The sequence below is a fragment of the Nansenia antarctica genome (genome assembly GCF_963989245.1).
Source record: "Nansenia antarctica genome assembly, chromosome: 3".
Taxonomy (NCBI): domain Eukaryota; kingdom Metazoa; phylum Chordata; class Actinopteri; order Argentiniformes; family Microstomatidae; genus Nansenia; species Nansenia antarctica.
This window is the reverse complement of record NC_137688.1, coordinates 14,338,929-14,359,985: the sequence shown is the minus strand read 5'-3', so window position 1 is coordinate 14,359,985 and position 21,057 is coordinate 14,338,929. Positions and strand designations below refer to the sequence as shown.

Below are 21,057 nucleotides of genomic sequence, written 5' to 3'. Positions count from 1 at the left end.
CCATAACCTTGGATGAAGACATGGACAATCAAGATTCATGATTTTTTATTGCCATGTGTGCCAAAAGCAAGGCAAAGTACAAGAGAGTAAAATCCTTATGGCTTAAGTTCCAGTCGAGATAGCAGCAAGAGAAAACAAAAGGAAATAATAAGGGGAGGCTGTGGCGCAGGAGGTAGAGCCGCCGTCTATGCGCATGAGCGGAAGTTGAACAGGTGTGTTTGGACTGAGAAAAAGTTTGCGCGTGTTTTTGAAAAAAACAAACGAACATCATAATAACATCTTTATTTAAGCGAGTTAAGGATTTTGAGTACCCCGACAGCTTCGTGCTGATCGGGGGCTTCTAAGGACGGACGACATGGCAACGAACAACGCGAATGGAATGGACGACGATAATAGCAACACGGACAAACGGTATGACGCAAGTTTAACGGTGGAAGTGCGGCTGGAGCAGGGAAGTAATATAACCATGATGGAAATGTTACGAGGCATAAAGGAGGTGTGTGGAAATGTGGAGGGCTGTCGGGATAAAGGAGACAGGAAATATGAGATCACGCTGGCATCGAGGAGAGGGAAGGACAAGCTCACGGATGGGTTCATGATAAAAGACGTGAGAATAATGGGAAGGGACTTGGCGGTGGATGAAATGGTGGTCTCGTTTTTGCATCTCCCGGTATATCTGAAGGACGACGTGATCAGGTACAGGCTGGAGTCGTGGGGGGTGAAGGCGGTATCACCTATCAAAAGAAAGACGTGGCCGGGAACTGACATTGCAGATGGGACGAGATACATGAAGGTGAAGTTCACCGAAGAGGTGAGGTCTTTGCCCTATTCTACCAAGTTTGAGACCCTGGTTGGAGTGGATCACTTTAGGGTGATTCATGATAAGCAGGTGAGGGTATGTAGGCTATGTATCAAACCAGGACATGTAATCCGAGAATGCCCGGAGTTCGTATGCTACAAATGCAATAAACAAGGACATTATGCACGTGAATGCATGGGAAGGAGATATGATGGAGGAGAGAGAGTGAGCAGTGATGAGGAGGAGGAGGAGGGGGAGAAGGAGGAGGAGAAGGAGGAGGAGAAGGAGGAGGAGGAGGAGGTGGTGGAGGAGGAGGAGGAGGAGGGGGACGAAGAAGAGGAGATGGAGGGAGAGGAGGAGGAGGTGGTGGAGGAGGAAGTGGTGGAGACACAAGGAGAAGGTGGGGAAAGGAGCCATGAAGACGTGACGGAGGGAGGAGGACAAGCTGAGGTGGTGGAGGAGACCCAGATGGAGCCGGAAGTGGAGAGAGGAGCGGAGGGGCCTGGTCCGGTGGAAATGGAGGGTAAAGAGAGAGAGGAGATTGGAGCCAGCCTAGACAACGCAGTAAGGGATGGAGAGATGGATGAGGCAGGGCCTTCAACAGAGGGCGTGGGGAAAAGAAAAGGTTCCGATGATGGACTATATGCGGATGTACAGAGGGTGAGGACAAGATCGGGAAGGGGTGCAAAAGGTGCACAAGGGAAGAAGACTAAGGTAGGAAAATGACATGGCGGTGTACATGATCTTTTTCTTTGTAATCTTGACGATGGTCAGGGTTGTTGCTGTCAACACAAATGGACTCAGGGATAGGAAGAAGATGGAGCTTGTGTTGGCAGCATACAGAGAGGAGATTATATGCCTCCAGGAGACGCATTGGACAGAGGACATAATGGAGGATGTAAGAAGGAGGTGGAATGGACAAGTTTATGTGAGTAATGGAACTGTGTATGCTTGTGGGGTGGCTATTTTGGTAAAGAATGGGGTAGTGAAAAATGTAAGGAATATAATGAATGACAATGAGGGAAGAGTGGTGGGAGTGGGGTTCGAATATCAAGGGATAGAGTATGCACTATATTGTATATATGCACCAAATGTGGACAAATATAGGAAAGTTTTTTTTGAATCTTTGAAAGAGAAATGTGTTGGGAATTGTATTATGGTTGGGGATTATAATGTGGTGGTGGACAGGTTAGATGTAACAAGAGGGGTGAAATTTAGGAATGATCCGTCACGCCCAGTATTATTAGAAATGATGCGCACAAGAGGAATGGTGGATATATGGAGGGAGGGGCACCCTGATGCACAGGTTTTTTCAAGGAGACAAATGGTGATGGGGGTTTTGAGACAATCAAGGATCGATTTATGTTTAGTGAAGAGGGAGGTGAGGCACCTGGTTGGAAGGGTTGAGTATCGGTTTATGGCCTTTAGCGACCACGATGCTCAGTCTTTCCAGCTAGGTGCGAGGAACGTAGGGGGAAGAGGAGGGACATGGTGCTTTAATGCAAGTTTACTGAAAGATAGACGTTTTGGGGTGATAGTAAGAGAGTGTGTGAGTGTTGCTATGGAAGACCAGATGTATGAGAGTGATGTGTGTGTGTGGTGGGAAGGGATGAAGGATAAATTAAAAGCTGTAATAATAGCATTCGCAAAACTGAGAGGAAAAGAGAGGGTGAGGGAGGAAAGAGATTTGCAGAAAAGGTTAGCAATAGAACAGGAAAGAGTTGATAATATTCCAGGGCATGATTTAGCAGAGTATTTGAGAGTGAGGGAAGATTTGAGGGAGCTAGAGAAGAGAAAGTGTGAAGGTGCTTTAGTAAGGAGTAGGGCAAGGTATGTGGTTGAGGGAGAAAGGAGTACAGCATTCTTTTTAGGTTTAGAGAAGAGACAGAAAGAGAAAGGGAAAATTAAGGAATTAGAGAATGATAACGGTGAAATAATAACAGACTTAGTGGGAATAATGGATACTGTGCAGTCATTTTATACAGACCTATATACATCTGGGGGGGTGAATGAGGAATGTATGAATAAAGTATTAGAAGCAGTGGAAGCTAGGGTGACAGAAGAAGAAGGGAAAATGTGTGATGCAGACCTAAGGGTGGAGGAGGTTAAGACAGCCATCATGGGGTTAAACCCAAATAAGAGTCCGGGTTCGGATGGGTTGACGGCTGAATTTTATAAAGCTTTTGTTGACATCCTGGCCCCTATATTGTGCAGAGTGTATACGTGTATGGGGAATAAAAGGGTTGTTCCGGACTCTATGGGTTTGGGGGTGCTCACGTTATTGTATAAGGGTAAAGGGGACAGGAACAAATTACAGAATTATAGAGCATTATCATTACTTAATTGTGATTATAAAACCATAGCAAAAGTATTAGCAAATAGATTGAATAAAGTAATGAAAAACATGATTGCACCTACCCAGGCCTATGGAGTCTCAGGGAGGGATGTGGCAGAGAATATGTGCACATTAAGGGATGTTGTGAAGGACATGAGGGAGGAAGGGGGTTTATTGTTATCTTTGGATTTAAATAAGGCTTTTGACAGGGTGGAACATGTTTTTTTATTGAAAACAATGGAACATTTTGGGATTGGGACTGTTATGAGGGATTGGATTGAACTATTATATAAGAATGCAAGAAGTAAAGTAAAGATAGATGGATTATTGACTGACTCCTTCCCTTTGGGGAGATCAATAAGACAAGGGTGTCCACTGTCAGCATTGCTATATAGCATATCTGTGGAGCCATTGGCAGCGTATATTAAGCAGGAGAAAGAAATTAAGGGAATAAATATGCCGGGGGGAGGAGTTAGCATAATCCATCAATATGCAGATGACACGACATGTACTGTCAGGGATGTAAATAGTGTGAACAAAATAATGGGGTGTGTAAACATATATGGAAAGGCTTCTGGTGCAAAAGTGAATGTTGACAAGTCTGAAATGTTGTGTATAGGGGGAGTGAATACAGACAATTGTGTTTTTGATTTGAAAATTGTAAAGGGGATGATAAAAGTGTTGGGGATATATCTTGGAGAGGATGACAGGGAGGCTGTTGATTACACATGGACAGGGGTTTTGAATAAAATAAGAACAACATTGAATTATTGGAAGCAAAGGAACATGAAACTGAAGGGAAAAGTTGTAATTGTTAATGCACTGTTAATGTCAAAATATGTTTATGTATTAGGAGTATTGAATGTACCAGAGTGGGTTCTAAAAGAAACCAGGATGTTAGTGTCAGATTTTTTGTGGAGAGGAAAGGGGGTTAAAATAGCGTATGATGTATTAGTAGCAGATTATGATAAAGGAGGGTTGAAACTGGTAGATTTGGAAGTAAAGATGAGGGCAATGAGAGTCAGAACAGTCAAAAGGTTTTTGTATGGGGAGGAAGGACATGGATGGAAAGGATACTTTAGGGAATGGGTACATAGATGTGGGGGGGGGGGGGATTATGGGTTGTTGATGTGCTTTAAAGTACGGATGTATGATAGGGTGCCGGAATTCTATAAAGAGGTGTTTAAAGCCTGGGGTAGTTTTTTGCCTCAGGTAGGATATGAGTGTGAGAAGAGAGGGGAGATACTAAATGTTCCAGTTTTATTGAACCCTGTAATAAGAAGAGAGGGGAAAATGTTAGAATCTAGGAGTTTCTGGAGGGCAGGACTGATTAGAGTAAGGGATTTTAGGTATGAGGTAGTGCCAGGGTTCCTATCAGAGCAGGCAATTATAGAAGTTGTTAGGGAAACAGATGAGGAGACGAGAAGGGGAGAAATAGTGAGCATGTATAATAAAATAAAGCAGAGTATACCAGGGGAGTGGGTGAGTAGGTTAGATAGGGAGTTAAAAGGGAAGGAGCAAACAGAGTTACCTAAGTTAAGACTAGGGAAAGGGGAAACAGTGCGGGACTTCTCAGCGGTTAAGGTGAAGGAGTGCTACTGGGCACTGTTGGAGAGCAGAGTGAAGGAGCCTGCGGCAGAGAAGGTGTGGAGGCAGGTGTTCCCAGGATTGGAGGTGAAGAACATATGGAGGAATTTATTTTTAAAATATAATAGTTTAGAATGTACTCATTTTGATTTTATGCTTAGGCATAACAGGGTTTATACTAAGGTGGTGTTGCATCAGGTAGACAGAACAGTTTCGAGGGAGTGTGATGTGTGTGGGATACAGGATGAGAACTTAATGCACATGCTTTTTGAATGTAGAGAAATGAAGGGATTCGAAGAAAGGTTGAAAGGACTAGTGAAGAAGCATTGGGGGGTGGAGGTGGTGGGGATGCAGGAGTGGAGGAGGATGGTGGTTTTTGGGGTGGAGGGAAAGAGAAGGGGAGTGAATATATGGTGTTTAAATTATGTATTATCACAGGCTAGGTATGCAATTTATTTGAGGAGGAATTTAGCAAGATTTGAGGGAAAGTGGATAACGGTGTGGAAAGTCTTTGAGGGATTGGTCAGGAAGAATGTGGGACTGATGCACAAGACAGGGCAAAAAGATTTTGAGAAGTTGTTTATTAGGGATTGTGGGTTTATAAGGGTGGGGGTGGATGGAGGGTTGGAGTTTGATTTAGATTTTTGAAGAGGGTTTTGTTTTTATTGTTGCATTCATTTGTTATTGATTTATATTAAAGGGTTATTTTGGTTATGAAGGACTGACTGAATAATAGATGGATTTATCTCATACCAAAATGGTATGGGTGTGTTTTGTTTTTATCTATTGGTTTTTAATTTATTTTATTTGAATTAGAATACAATGAAGGCTATAAAATGAACATGTATGAATATGTATAGCTATGATTGTATTTAAAAGAATATTTTTATAATAAAAGATAAAAAAAAAAAAAAAAAGAGTTGGCGTTTAATGATCTCAAGGTTGGCTGATCGGCAGTTCGAGCCCCGGCTGGCCACATGTCGAAGTGTCCTTGGGCAAAACACTTAACCCCAAATTGCTCCTAATGAGCTATATAACTCACAATACAATAATAGGGTGGTAATAGAAAGGTAAAAAATAATGATGTTGTGTCCGTGTGTATGCATTTATCCTTATAGTCCATAATGCATCTAGTGGGACTTTGGTGGAGGGCATGTGATGTTTTGTGCCTCATCAGAACAGAATTCTATGATCTTCTCAAAAAGATAATTCTGACAGAGTGGGGTTTTTCCCGTGTTAATGAACCGTATTTCCCCTCGAACGGCTTTTCCGGGGCTCAAATATGCTGACAATATGGGAAAAACAGAAAACACAGAGACAACAAGCAACAGATAACATGAGCAGATAGAACACAGAGTTAACGAACAGGCACAGGGAACAATTATCATAGCAATGTCTAGGGGGGGAGGGGGGTGGCAGGGTTAGAGGAGATGGTTAGGGGTAGGGAAGGTAGAACAGGTAGGTTTTGAGGTGGGATTTAAAAGTGGACAGTGAGGGTGAGTCTCTGAGTGGTTGAGGGAGAGAATTCCAGAGGCGGGGTGCAGCTCGTGAAAAAGCACGGTCTCCGAAGCCTTTGAGTTTCAAGGGTGGGACAGTGAGGGGAACAGTGGATGAGGATCGAGTAGGGCGATGGGGGAGAAGGAGGTCAGTCAGGTAAGGGGGGGCCAGGCTATGGAGGGCCTTGTATGTGAGGAGAAGTACTTTGAATTTGATACGTTCTTTGATGGGGAGCCAGTAGAGAGAGTGGTGTGAGAGGACAGGGGTGATGTGGTCACGGGACCAGGTGTTTGAGAGCAGGCGGGCGGCTGAGTTTTGAACCATCTGAAGTCTATAGAGGGAGCGGGAGGTGATGCCGGTGAGTAGGGACTTGCAATAGTCAATGCGGGAGGAGATGAAGGCCTGGTGAGGGATTCAGCAGCGAGGGGAGAGGCAGTGTCTAATTTTGGCAATATTTCAGAGGTGGAAGTAGGAGGTCTTGATGATGGAGCTGACGTGGGGATCAAATGAGAGGGTGGGGTCCAGGATGAAGCCAAGGTTGCGAGCCAGGGGGGAGGGGGTGATGGTAGTGTCCTCAATGGTGAGTGATGGGTCCGGTTTTATTGAGTGTGGATTTGGTGCCGATGAGAATGAGTTCTGTCTTGTCACTGTTGAGTTTGAGGAAGTTGTGAGTTAGCCAGGTTTTTATTGCAGATATTGCAGTTTTCAATGTGACTGAGGGGTGGGTTCTGGGTGGATTTTGTGCTGATGTAGATCTGGGTGTCGTCAGCATAACAGTGGAAGTCCAGGTTGAATTGGCGGATGATGATGTGACCGTGGGGGAGTATGTAGCAGAGGAAGAGCATGGGGCAGAGGACTGAGCCTTGATTTCTATACTAGTAACAGCTAGTAAAAGTGTTTAGAAAGTGTGTTTTTTTCATGCAAAATAGTGTATATTTATTGATTTATTGATACTCTATTGGAAGATATCTTCATTTCTAATATGAAAAATCATATTTTGTTGAAAAGAAACAAGGTTTACAAGGCCACCTTTCACCAGCACGCGTCAAATATTGTGAATGCTGAATTTTATGTAATTTCTGTAACTGTAATTCTGTTTAATAAATAGTCTTAGACTTCAGAAGTTTTACTCGTGATCTATTCCAAACAAGTTAACAACACTATTAATATAGCTATGTTTTGCATGTCTCTACTGCGTTTTGTGGCTATGAATGAATGAATGAATGAATGAATGGACTTTATTGTCATTGCTACAGTACAGGTACCAAACAACGAAATTTAGGAGGGGTGGCTCCCCTGGTGTTAGGAAAGGGAAAAAAAAACACTTTTAAAATAAAATCACAAGAAGGGAAGGAGCTGGTTTACATAAATAAAGGCTATGTACACTATCCACTGTACTATACTGTACAGATAGACGACTAGGGTTGTCATATTGCACAATAGTATTGTTTCACATTTATTTAAAGTGTCACAGTTTGCAGGCTTGAAATGTACATGTTTGTGCCTCAGCACTACACCTGTTTTTTTTTTTTTTCAGTCCAGCAGCTGCCATCAATCCGTCCAGTTATCCGGCTATGTACGTTGCTAGCGAATGGCCGGTCTTCATTAACATCTTATCATTTGACATCAGACGTTCCCACACTTCCCTCACTATCATAGGGGTTACAGCACTCTGTCTTGGAGAGGCAGATGTGGGTAGTGTAGTTCAGGGAGGACGTGCCCCTCTGTGATGTGGTCTTCGCTGTACTGTCTGATAGTTTCACTCCTTTTACACTGATGGTCAAATTCTAAACGTCGGCCGACTGTACATCAATTAAGTTAGTAAGTCCTAGTGGCAGCTATACATGCCCAAACCATGTATACACCCCTCCACCATGTTTCACAGACAGGTCTGTTCTAAATCTTTGGCAAATCCTTTTTTCTCCAAACTTTCCAATTGAAGTCACTCTGGTACATGATAATATACATCTTATCTGTCCACAAGGCCTTGTAGGCACTGTATATGAAGACAAATGGGCTTTGCCCATTGAGGAAGCATCATAGTGATATAAATATCCATGTCAGCAGTCTTTGGCCCAATCTCGTTTCCCTTTCCACCCCTACGGCTCGTTTTGGAGTGCCACTCACTTTGGAGCCAAGCCCTCGGAACAGAACCACAAGAGGTAGTGGTTGAAATCTTCCCCTATGAAATGGGACAACCTTTCAAGACCCTAATACGTCATCAGTCGTATCATAGAAAAGCATGGACGCTCGCGAGTCATTCATAACTTGAGTTTCACGCTATCAATCGATCAAACAAGTCATCAAATAAAAAAGCCAGTCTGCACCGATAGCCTATTAGAGGAGCGGTAACAACCCGTGCTCCTACCCTGTCAGTCTTCACTGATATTAGAAGAACGGTAACAAGTGCATTAACTAAGCGGCTGAACTTTAATTACATTTCGGGCGTCATATGCCGTCAAAGGGGTGAAATGCGACATGGAAATATGACCAAATGTGGGGGTCAGTTGGTTGGTGTCTCTTGGTCCCAGCCTCCGCCTGTCGGGGCCTCTTCTCTAGGCGTCGCTCGTTACGAACGCACTCTGGCTCTTATTTTTCGATAATGACCAGTCTCAGGATAACAAGTGGATCTTAAACATTGCTGGGTGTGTGTGGTGTGTATGTGTGTGTGTCCGAAACTGGCTGTAGAGAAGACAGAGGAGAAGTTGCAAGCAGAGAAGGAGAGACAGGAGAGAAGCGATGCTAGCCCAGGAGGCTGCACTCAAGGCCCAGGGCTCAGCCAGACCTGCCGTGGTAAAGACACTTTCACACACACACACACACACACGCGCACACACACACACACACACACACACACACACACACACACACACACACTCACACACATCCTGAGACCGAAGGCCTCCACAATATTATTATGAATGAAAATACAACTGAAAATACAATCTATGCCCCGCGGTGGCGTAGCGGTCTAAGCACTAGCCACTAGTGCAAGCTGCCCACCGGGGACTGGGATCGAATCCCGGTCTCGCCAGACCCGGATATGGCCGAGGCACACAGGGAGCGGCATATTGAGCGGCCGCTCCAGAGGGCGGTATAGGACTATTTCCGGACAAGGATCCGTCGCGCAACAGCGCCCCCGGGGTGCCGGAATAACGGTGCTGGGCTCGAGGAGCCAGTCAGCTAGTCTGCCTGGCGATCTCCTCTGGGGCTGCCGGCCACGGGGTCGTGCGGCGGATCCTACGCAATAGGCAGGGGATAATTGGATGCTAGGTTGGGTTCAATTGGATACCAAATTGGGTGAAAAAGGGATAAAATCTGAAAAACAAATTATAAAAAAAATAATAATAATACAATCTATCTATCTATCTATCTAATAATAATAATAATATATAGATAAATAGTACATGTTGTTACTGTAACATTGTTCTTTTACCAGTGCTTATGATTGCATCATTTGTTTGTGTGTATTAGGTGTTTATATTTAAATCTTTTTAACACCTTTGATGAGTAAAGTGCCAGTGAGATTTGAGCCATCATTAAAACACATTATTGCATGTTGGTGTTAACAGCTAACAAGACCCTCTGGTACACATTGACAGCAGCAGCCTACCAGAGGTCTAGCATGGCTAATATAGTCTCTATGGACTGGGTCAGTGTGTGTGTGTTTCAAGTTTCAAGTTTATTGTTACGTCACATTTCACAAGTGTAACAGAGTAAAATTCTAGGGCATAATAATTCAAGATAAAAAGTATCAGTACAGAACGTGTGTGTGTGTGTGTGTGTGTGTGTTTGTGTGTGTGTGTGTGTGTGTGTGTGTGTGTGTGTGTGTGTGTGTGTGAGAGAGAGAAACACTGTAGACAGGTGGAAACCATCAGGCCTACAATGTTTATAATCTCCCGTCCTAGATCATCTAGTGTTGATTGTTTGTATGTGTTTGTTTTATCAGATAGATTGACAAAATCAGGTTTAACTTGCTCAGGTTGTCATGTCCATCATGTCCTTGCAAGCATTGTTTATAGTCCCTAAGGAATTTACTGCCCAAAGCTGTTTTAACCTTTATAACAGTTTTGCTGAAGGAGCAGTTGCGTAAGTTACGTAAGTTGCATAATAAACAGTCCCTTCCTGCTTTCTGAACTCGTACCAGGACAGACTCACAATAAAACACAGGACAGACTCACAGGAGAGAGACAGACACAGGAGGACACAGGAGGACACAGGAGACATCGGAAGACAGAGGAGGACACAGGAGACATCGGAAGACAGAGGAGGACACAGGAAGACAGAGGAGGACACAGGAGACATCGGAAGACAGAGGAGGACACAGGAAGACGGAGGAGGACACAGGAAGACAGAGGAGGACACAGGAGACAGAGGAAGACACAGGAACACAGAGGAAGACATAGGAGGACACAGGAGACACAGGAAGACAGAGGAAGACACAGGAAGACAGAGGAGGACACAGGAGACACAGGAAGACAGAGGAAGACGGAAATCTCACAATGTTTCCCTCACTGTCAGCTGAAACCTGGACTCTCCTCGTCCTCCTGTTCTCTCTCCTTCTTGTGTAAGTACTCTATGTACTGTAAGTACTCTATGTATTGCCTCTTCTTGTCCTCCCGCTCTTTCCCTGTCTCACAACCAAACTACTTAAAAATAATAATAATGTGATTACAAATATTGGACAAATCCTATGCTTTGTGCTCTCTACGTCTTTTACTCTACCACTTCTCTATGTCCTCTACCTCCCTCTCTACCTCTCCCTCGCTCCTAATGGTAAATGGTAAATGGACTGCACTTACAGTATATAGTGCCTTATTCCAAAGCGCTTTACAAGGGCCTCTCATTCACCCATTCACACACACACACACATTCACACACTTTTTTACTCCTCTTGTCTTTCAGATAGAAATGTAGTGTGTATCATGACCTTATTTAAATGTAGTGTGTATTGTGACTGTTACAACCCTTCGGTCTATGGAGAACCAGGGCCTAACACGCAGCAGCGATGCTGTTGAATGCTACAACAGGGGTAGTGGTGGTCTAGTGGATAGTGAGTTGGACTTGTGATCAGAAGGTTGTGAGTTCAAATCCCGCCTGAAACCACACCACTACTAGTGTGCCCTTGAGTAAGGCACTTAGCCCTCAGTTACTCCAGGGGGAATGTCCCTGTAATCTGTAATTGTAAATCGCTTTGGATTAAAAGCGTCTGCTAAATGTCAAAATTATTAATTAAAATTGAATGTAGGTGTGGTACCAAACAATAAAGCTAAACTAAACTAACGGAACTCAAATTAAAGAATTTATTGATTAACAAAAAGAACGCCACAAGGAAACCAAGGGGATGCTGAACGGTGCCAAAATAAGAAAAGATAGAAAGTCTTAGCTACCTAACCACACCGTCCCTAATCGCTGACTGGCAGTTCCAAAGACCTCCCGCGGCAATGAAGTCATGGTCAGTTGAAGATAGATGAGATTGGTAGGGTTGCGAGGGGGGATGTAGCGTCTATGTGTCCTCCTGAGTGACAGAAGAACAGGAATAGGGAGAAAACACATTGAGACACATTGAGGGGTGTACTCAGAGTAGACGAATATGACAAGAGAACAATCAAAATGGAAGAGAAGAGAAGATACTTAGTATTCTTTGTGTATTCTTCTCTCTCTCAGGTACTCCATCTGGCCTTATAACTTCTTCAGGAAGTTGGGGATTCCTGGACCCACACCGCTGCCATTTATTGGAACATTATGGAATGCTAGGAAGGTATGAGATCATTGATATAAAGACGTTAGATAAAACCAAATATGTGCAGAGGTGTATTACGTATTACAGTAGTACCTGTGGATAACACAGTATTACTTCACCTTGTTTATTGCTCAATATGTTTCATCTCTAGTTCATGGATGTGTGACTGTTGTTGTATCCTATGGTCTGGTTGGTCTGACAATGTCATGTTTTCCTCTACAGGGGGGGGACTTTGACATTGAGTGCTACCAGAAATATGGGAAGGCTTGGGGGTGAGTCGTGACATTCCTGTCAGATAGATAACAGAACACAAGACAACGCACTCACATACTCACTCACACACACACATGCACACTCAGTCACACGCACGTACACACACACACACACACACACACACACACATGCACACACACACACACACACTTTGTGTGTACATACTCAGCATAGTTTTGCGAACATTACATACAGCCAACAAACATTATTAGACATCAGTTCTCACTGCACCAATTGGGAATTTGTTCACATTCACATCCCACTCAAGCTCGCTAGGTCTGCGGGAGTGATTGGAACGGATACGCCGAGGAAGAGTACCTCTCGGGGAGGAGATAACAGGGAAAGACGCAGTCGTCACAGACAGGGTGCGAAATAAGGGGGAGCTCGGGGAGCTATAGCTCCCCTAGTGGTGACATGAGCTCCCCTGGAAACATGGTTTGTGAAATTTTGGGGGAGCTCTAAAATATTCCAAATTGCGATGGATTTATTCCAAGTTGTGACGGATTTTACCTGGTGTAATATGATTTGTAGAGGCATACAATCTATTTTGATGTTGGTATTAGGTATATAAATTATATATAATAGCCTATATAGCCTACATATAGGCCTTTATTGGCTACAACTATGCGACAGTAACTTGCAGCGGGGTGCACTGACGCTGAACGCCTCATAGTGATAAGTAGGTGGACAATGCGTGGTGCTGAAATAGCCGACATGCGGTGTGTGGTTTGAAAAAAGTAACGCCAGCTCAGTAAATAATTCAAACTTAATGTTTACTTATAGGCTATGTGAATGTGACTGCACCACACATGTGAACAGTAACAAAGCAAATGCAGTTTAATTTTATGAAAAACATTGACAACTAAATCGGCGCAAAAAAAAAAAAAAACTGAATCCGCTTAGCCTATATGCTCCTGAAAAACATTTAATGACAGAGCAAACACGCTACATTACTAGGGATAATAATTACAATGAGCCATTCATTAAAAATAGAAAAAATTATATAAGGCTATTAAATCTCACTTAATGAGAAAACTGGCATCTCCCATCAGTCACTATTTGTTGGCTATCTGGTGATATGGACGTCTTTGAGTGTCTAGAAAAGCGCTATAAGTCTAATGTATTATTATTATTTATTATTATTATGGACGTCACTTTAATCCGGCAGTTCTCAAGGTTTTTATGCACCAATCGATTCCTCTAGTCCGTCTTTATCACATTAATTGACGAAAGGACGACTCGCATGTATAGGTGGAAGGGAACATTCATTGTGAGCACGGAAAATGCAAGTCTCTCACAACGGCTTTGCATTGATGAAACCAGGTAAGATGAACGTATAGAAACGTCAGAAACGGATCCCCATCTAAACTCAGAAAGGCTGAAAATTTTAAAATAAAAGTGGGTAACATTAATATCACAAGAAAAGAGGATATTACATACCTGGGCTCCATCTTAGAGGCAAATCTTTCCGGAGATAAAATGGCAGCAAAAGTAATCAAAAAAGTGAACCATAAAACTAGATTCTTGTACAGGATATCCTCACTTGTCAGTAAAAACACACTGAGGACCCTATCAGGAGCTCTCATTCAATGTCACTTCGACTATGCCGTAACATCATGGTACTATAGAACCACAAAGGCCCATAAAACAAGACTCCAGACAGCCCAAAATAAACTGGTTAGGCTTCTGCTAGGCCTCAACCCTAGGACACATCTAACCGCTGCTCATTTTTTGAGCCTTGATTGGCTACGAGTAGTTGACAGAGTGCAGCAGCTTGCACTGGGCCTAGTCTTCAAGATACGCTTCACCACAAAGACACCCAAGTACCTGTCAACATACTTCCAAAAAGTGAACAACGTCCATACTTACAACACCAGAGGAAGCTCCACGAACCACGTTCAACCGCGTTGCACCACAAACAAGGGTTTAAACTCGTTTGCAAACTATGCAGTAAAGATGTGGAACGCCCTTCCTATAATCTTAAAGGAGTGCAAAACACTGCCCACCTTCAAAGACACTCTCAAAAAACATTTACAGGAGGCTGCAATCCGTAACTGGACCCTCTAAAACAAAAATCAGATTAAAAGACCTGAACTACCCACTGTACATACTTTGTGTTTTGTCCCCCGCCCCCACCTGTGGTGTATGTCCCCACCTGTCCTACCCGCTGTACATACCTTATGTTTTGTTGTATTGTTCTTCCCATGATGGATGTACGTTTATCTTGTAGATAGTAATAGTTATTTGTCTGTATTATCATGTAGATAGTACTAGTTCTTTTCTTATGTCTGTCTTACATGTAACGATGAATTGAAAATCAAGGACCCCAATTGAAATAAGCCAGTGGCTTTCTTGGGTTTTTATCCTCTTAGTTTGACCTTGTATGTAATATGTACTTTCATGTACCTACTTCTGCAAACATTCTAATAAAGTTTTCAATCAATCAATCAATAGTTCACTGTCCATTCCTCTTTAAATGCCCTGTTTTCTGTCAACTTTCCTCTTTAGACCTTTGGAGAGTGACATGATGTTTCTCTTGCTAGCTAGCAGGTTAAATGTTTAGCTAACTTCACCCGGCACCAAACAACCAATCCAATAATAATGTGACCTTGTAAGTCTGGGAGGAGGGGGGAATCATTATCAGAATAAAACTATGTTAAATAATTATTAGAATAAGTTAGGCTGCGATACATCGTCAGTCCACACATTTATTATTCAAAACTATGGAAAAGGGTGAAACTACGTTGTTGAGAATCACAACACAAACTCGCTAGTCAAGTCAAAATACTGCAGCGAAATGGATTGGACTGCTACCTAGTTAACTAGAACACTACTTTACATTGTTACCTAGTTAACTAGAACACTACTTTACATTGTTACCTAGTTAACTAGAACACTACTTTACATTGTTAGCAGGCTCACAACACAAGCCGTGTTAGTTGACTAGCGATGTGTCATTGATTTTCGACAACGCGGACATGTGTTCACATTTTTCGAAAGAAAAGTCCAAGCATTAGAACGTAGAACGGAAAATCGCACACGCGCTTTGCGCACGGAAAGCCACCGGCCCCGATTTGGCCTGATTATTTTTTTTGCTTTAATCCCTGGGCTCCCCCGCACACCGTGAGTTAATTCGCACACTGGTCACAGAGGCCTGCGGGCTAGACAACAGTGCGAGCCGAATGGATTATCCTTACCGAGCTTATTTCTTTTTAACTCAAACTCTGGATTACCTCACTGACGAAGATTATGGTCTGCGATGTTATGATTTTCTGATAGGGCTGAATGAGGTTTTCATAAATGCTTAATGTTTGTTGAGGAGTACATTTTTGAAGAGTATCAACTGTGTGCTTCTTGGGCACAAACTTACAAGCTCATCGTTCTACAGAACCTTATCTTCGGTCCCGGCTGTGGCTCCTCTTTCCTGTCATTGTGTTGTCAGAGGGGCCCTGTCATTGTGTTGTCAGAGGGGCCCTGTCATTGTGTTGTCAGGGGGGCCCTGTCGTAAATGTCCATGAGACCCCCTCCTCAGGAACAGGTGTGTTCCTGGCATTGTATGGTCTGAATCGCCCAGCAGAGAAACTGCTTATGAGAACTGAACCAATGAAAGTGTTGGTGCTTACGCTGCACTTCCTCATGACATGTGTGCCTTTCTGTTAAGAATAAAATGACCTGCTCCTTGCAACCAGGCAGTCTGAATTCGGAGTCTCTAAGGGGAGACTTCGCATTCATTCTCCTTGCAAGAAAATAACGATCATGATGAACTCCGTGTCTCTTTGTTGTTTAAAGTCTACTACGGTCTGTTTGAACTAAGCGATGGGTTAGCATGGCTTGCTTTACAACCAAGCTGAACAGAATATAGCATTTAACCCTAACCAGAACCCGACATTTTCTCTGAAACATGGCTAAATACCAGCGTACCAGTCAACGTTGCTACGCTAACAAGAAGGAACCTTTTCAGGGCGGACAGAACAACAGGGAATTCAGGTACAATGAGAGGCGGTGGTCTGTGCATCTATTTCAGTGGGTATGAAGGACTACTGCCCTGTTGTGCTCATGTCAGGCATTATGAAGTGCTTCGGTCCTGGGCCACCTAAAAACTCCCACCAGTATGCCTACCACAAGAACAGGTTAATGGAGGCTGAAAACCAGACGGGCGTCCTAACGGAAACCAAACGGGCGTCCTAACGGTCATCCTAACCAACAGCATCACAGTGTGGTAAAGCAACAGCACTGTATCTGACCGGAAGACCCTGCAACGGGTGGTGAAAACCGGCCAGCATATAATTGACACCAAACTCCCTACCATCGAGTCTCTCCAGGCAGCGCGGTATCTGTGGAGGGCAGCAAACATTATCATGGATACCTTGCACACCAGCCACGGTCTGTTTGATCCCCTACCATCTAAGAGACTCAGGAAGTACAGGATCCTCAGGTCCCATACCAGCAGGCTACAGAAGATTAGATTAGATTCACTTTATTGTCATTACATAGTACTAGACAATGCAACGAAATTATTGTGCATCTAACCAGAAGTGCAACAAATAGCAATTATATTGCAGTGATAAGTAGCAGTATTTACAGCAATCTATCCAGTAAAGTGCAGATTTACAGTAAATTACAGTAAAGTGCTGATTATGTTCCGTGCTCTCCGTAGGCACCGATTCTCGTAGACTGTTGTGATGGAAGGGAGAGGGGTCTTGGTGATGGGTTGAGCTGTTTTCACCACCCTCTGCAGTGATTTCCGGTCCTCGGCAGTGCAGTGACCGTACCAGACTGAGATGCAGGTGGTAAGAATGCTCTCAATCGTGCAGCGGTAGAAGTTTGTCAGCACCGGAGGGGAAAGATGTAGTTTGGTTTCTGTTATGTTCAATAACGGAGACAGAACTCAGAGCTTCAGGTCGGAGCTTCTCTCCATTTATTCAACATCGTGTGTAACACAATACGGCACTGTAGTAAAGTCCAAACTGTCGTAAAACTACAGACGTAACAGTTTCCTCAGGAAGAAGAGCCGTTTGTGGGCCTTCGTGACGAGGGTCGAGGTGTTGGTGGTCCAGGACAGGTTCTCAGAGATGTGGACACCCAGGAACTTGAAGCTGTTGACCCGCTCAACCTCCTCCCTATTGATGTGGTTGGGGCTGTGCGTGCCCTTCTTTCACAGAGCTGTCACTGATAAACAATCCCCCCTTCCACACACTCTGCTGAACAACCCCCCACCCCCACATGGGGTACATTGACAATGACTCTCAGTATCCCCCCCCAATGCAATGACAAAGTTGAATCTAATCTAATGTCACCGTGTGTCTTTGTCTGCAGGACGTTTGATGGGAGACTTCCTGTACTGATGGTGACGGACCCAGAGATGATCAAGACGGTGATGGTGAAGGAATGCTACTCCGCCTTCACCAACCGCAGGGTGAGAGAGATGCTTCCTGCTCCTTACATCAGTCCAATCACATTGTGGACACAGATCAGAACATAGGGTCAGCCGTAGAGCTTCAGTGCCAGTAAGGGGATAAGTGCCTCAAGGGCTCAACGGCAGTATAGGCACCTTAGATATGATACCAGCAACCCTCCAGTCACCAGCTCACATCCTGGCTCCCTGGCTCCTGGGGTGGGGATCGAACTAGCAACCTAGCCGGTTGCTGGTCAGCCTCTCTGACCACTAACCACTAGGCTATCTGCCGCCTGTGTTAGCTGTTGACCTTTCTATAGTGTTCCATACAGCTGTCTGTGTCCCAGATCTGGGTTGAAAAGTATATGTGACAGGGTCTGGTGTTTTAGATTATTAAAGGGTGTCATACATTGAAATCTGCAAAAAGTTGAAGAAGATATGTGTATTTTAATGTTGATACCCCCCAAATCAACAAACACAGAAATTCAGCCTCATCGTGTTCACAGACACTTTTTACAGGCAGGTAATGGGTGGGAACAATAATAGGTTAACTCCACCCCCAACCACTCCCCCATTACACTACCTGTCATCTGTCAGTGGGGTTGTCAGCTAACCCTCAGGAAACAAACTTGCAGGGCTGACATGTTTAAATTGCTTTTTTATATTTTATTACCTTATGTGCCAAAAGTTTATTACATCTCATTATACAAGTACAAGAGAGTAGAATTCTTCTTATTCTCTTCAGTTTCAGTCGACATTGCAGCAGCAAGAGAAAACTAAAATGGAGAAAGGAAAACAATAAGGCAAGATACAATTGAGCAATAAAATAATAGAATAGTAAAAAAATGGTGTTGTGTCCGTGTGTAGGCATTTATCATTAATCATTATAGTCGAGTGGGACTTCGGTGGAGTCCCTTCCCATCCCATCTGGGCGTCAAAGTTGTAATACAAATAGAAGACAGTACATTTAAAATGATTGCCCACTCTTACCAACACACCATTTTTATGAAATACTACCACGTTCATAAAATAGAATTGCTAATACAATGACTGACAAATACCTGAAGTGCTGGTAACTCACATCAAGGTCTCATTTCTCAGAACCTTTCACCTTGTCATTCTGTAACACAAATTTCAGGTCAGAGGTGTGGACACTTGCATGCTTTCCACTCACATAGAGTCTCATGAACATAGTGTACTGTACTTGTTGAAGTCATCCTGTACACACATACTGCACAGAAAGAAGTAGGCTAGTGAAATCATTTCAATCCACAGTATAATTCTACAGCAAATTAACAAATCAGCAACATTCTCCAGCATACAGCTTCCATACATCAAGCTGCTAAATATGAGGGATGTGCAGTTTGTGAATTAATCATTGTTTTTGATTCCACACAACATTACCGTTCATTACAAAAGCATTTACCTTTTCTATAATCTATTATCTCCAACAAAGCTAGCTAGCTAGCTATCAAGCTAACACTTGTTTGGCTAGCGTAGTAAACATCCACACACACACACACAGACACACACACAATAACTTGAGTACGTTTGGACACAACAAACAAAACCACACCAAGTCAGCTCTCTAGCTAGCTAGCCTGTATTGCTAGCCTAGTAAACACTCACACAGTTTAGTAAATACGTTATTCATAATAATTAACAGGGCTGCCAAGTCTCACGCAATCACCGTGAGACACACGCATTTCAACCAGTTCTCAGGCTCTCACGCCGCATCTCTATTTCTCACGGCGAGAAATAACAATTTGTTTTACCGGACATGAGTTTCGTGGCGTCTTTCTGCACGCGCGGTAACTTGAGTCTGCAGTCGAAGCGGCAGGCGAGCGCTGATAGAAGAACCTGTGTTTTCACGCAAGCTGCAAGAACGTAGCAAGCAGTGTTGCCAGATTGGGCTACTTTTGGTACTGGACGGGTGGATTCGGCCGTTTTTAGACCGGTTGGGCTGGACATTGTCAATTCCGTCTGGCAACCGTGGTAGCAAAATATGTGCATACATTACAACATCGTATCTGGTAGCCTACTGGACTGGGTTGCACCAATTTGGCGTAAGTCTTTACTAAATGCATTTGTTTCTCTACTGTAACATAACCAGGTACATTAATAATAATTGTTAAAGGAGCATAGTCTACTACTTGCTACTGAGATGCTAACCCGACGGATTGTCCGGTTGACGCGCCGTGCGTCCTAGTTTGATGTGTTGCTGTTGGTTATATAAGATCCGTAGTCGTTGGTTTGCTGCATAATAAACATTTATTGTGTTACTATGTGCCATCAATGGCTTAATCACTGGTACAAACAATAACAATAACAAACTTAGCGCCCTTGCGGTCAAACCTATTTGCCCTTCCGGGGTCAACACCTGACGACAACAACAACAAATGTGCTACCTGATATACCTGCCTCAGGTATTGTGACAGCGCCACCCCATGCCCACACAGTGAATTTCTTGTGCTGGTTTATTATGAACAACATGTAAAATTGCAGCAAACTAGCACAAATAATTGGGTGGGAGAGAGAGGCCGCTGCCGCCAAAACGTGCAGTTTTGGGACGCTCCACCGCCAAAAAAATCTCACTCCAAACTTTTGGTGAAACTTGGCAGCCCTGATAATTAACAATTAATAATAAGTAATAATAAGTAACTCACTACATAGTTAACAAACTAACACGTTTGGCTATGGCATGTAACTCACTGTCGGAGTGTCGGCAACAAGTGCATACAAACTTGTTTGGTTAGCCTAGTAAACATACATACAGCTTAGTAAACAACGCATGTAACTCACACTTACCCCAAAACAAAGCAGAAGATGTATCGACAGACCACAATATGTTGTTTGATAAAACGTTCTTTGTGGATACAGTGATTGATGGCAGCGTCCGTCTTGTAAACAAACAGACACACACGCACACAGCTATTTGTGTGGGTGTGGGGGTGGCTGAAACTAAGGGGATAAGTCCCCACACTAATAGGAATACTACCCGCCACCCAAGTTTACTAACAAATTCTAGGTATTTAATGAATGTAAAACTGTTGGTTATTATATTGAGTGGGTTCTTCAAGGCTTCCATTTTCGTAATATGCAAAAAAACAGAAAACACGTTTTTTTCACAACAAGTCTTGTTTGGCTCGTTTGCGAGGTTTCACAATTCCCGACATGCGGACAAAATCACTAGACCGTGTCACATATAGGGACAAACCACTCTCTTTGCTCTACTGGTCGGTGCTGGAGGAGGTAGACATCGGAGGCTCACTGCCCTGCATCAAACATGTTTGATACAATTCCTCACTCTTTTCCGTGCATTACAATGAGCCCATCCTCTGATTTCTAACTCCATTAGCCTCCCCTAGTGAGCTGTGATTACGACTGTAAATACAGTAGATACTCTATTAGTATTGAATAATAGACTA

The 21,057-nt window shown here is 43.5% G+C and overlaps 1 protein-coding gene across 1 annotated transcript in view; it reads left to right on the top strand.

Annotated features, from left to right (window-relative positions):
- The first annotated feature begins 10,415 nt into the window (after window positions 1–10,415).
- The window catches only part of LOC308152565 (cytochrome P450 3A40-like), a 15,001-nt gene continuing 4,359 nt past the window's right edge, over window positions 10,416–21,057 (top strand). The window contains exons 1-4 of the mRNA XM_080525568.1: window positions 10,416–10,785; window positions 11,886–11,979; window positions 12,184–12,233; window positions 17,551–17,650. Of these exons, the coding sequence (XP_080381694.1) occupies window positions 10,721–10,785; window positions 11,886–11,979; window positions 12,184–12,233; window positions 17,551–17,650 (309 nt within the window). The 5' untranslated portion in view covers window positions 10,416–10,720. The remainder of the gene's footprint in view (window positions 10,786–11,885; window positions 11,980–12,183; window positions 12,234–17,550; window positions 17,651–21,057) is intronic.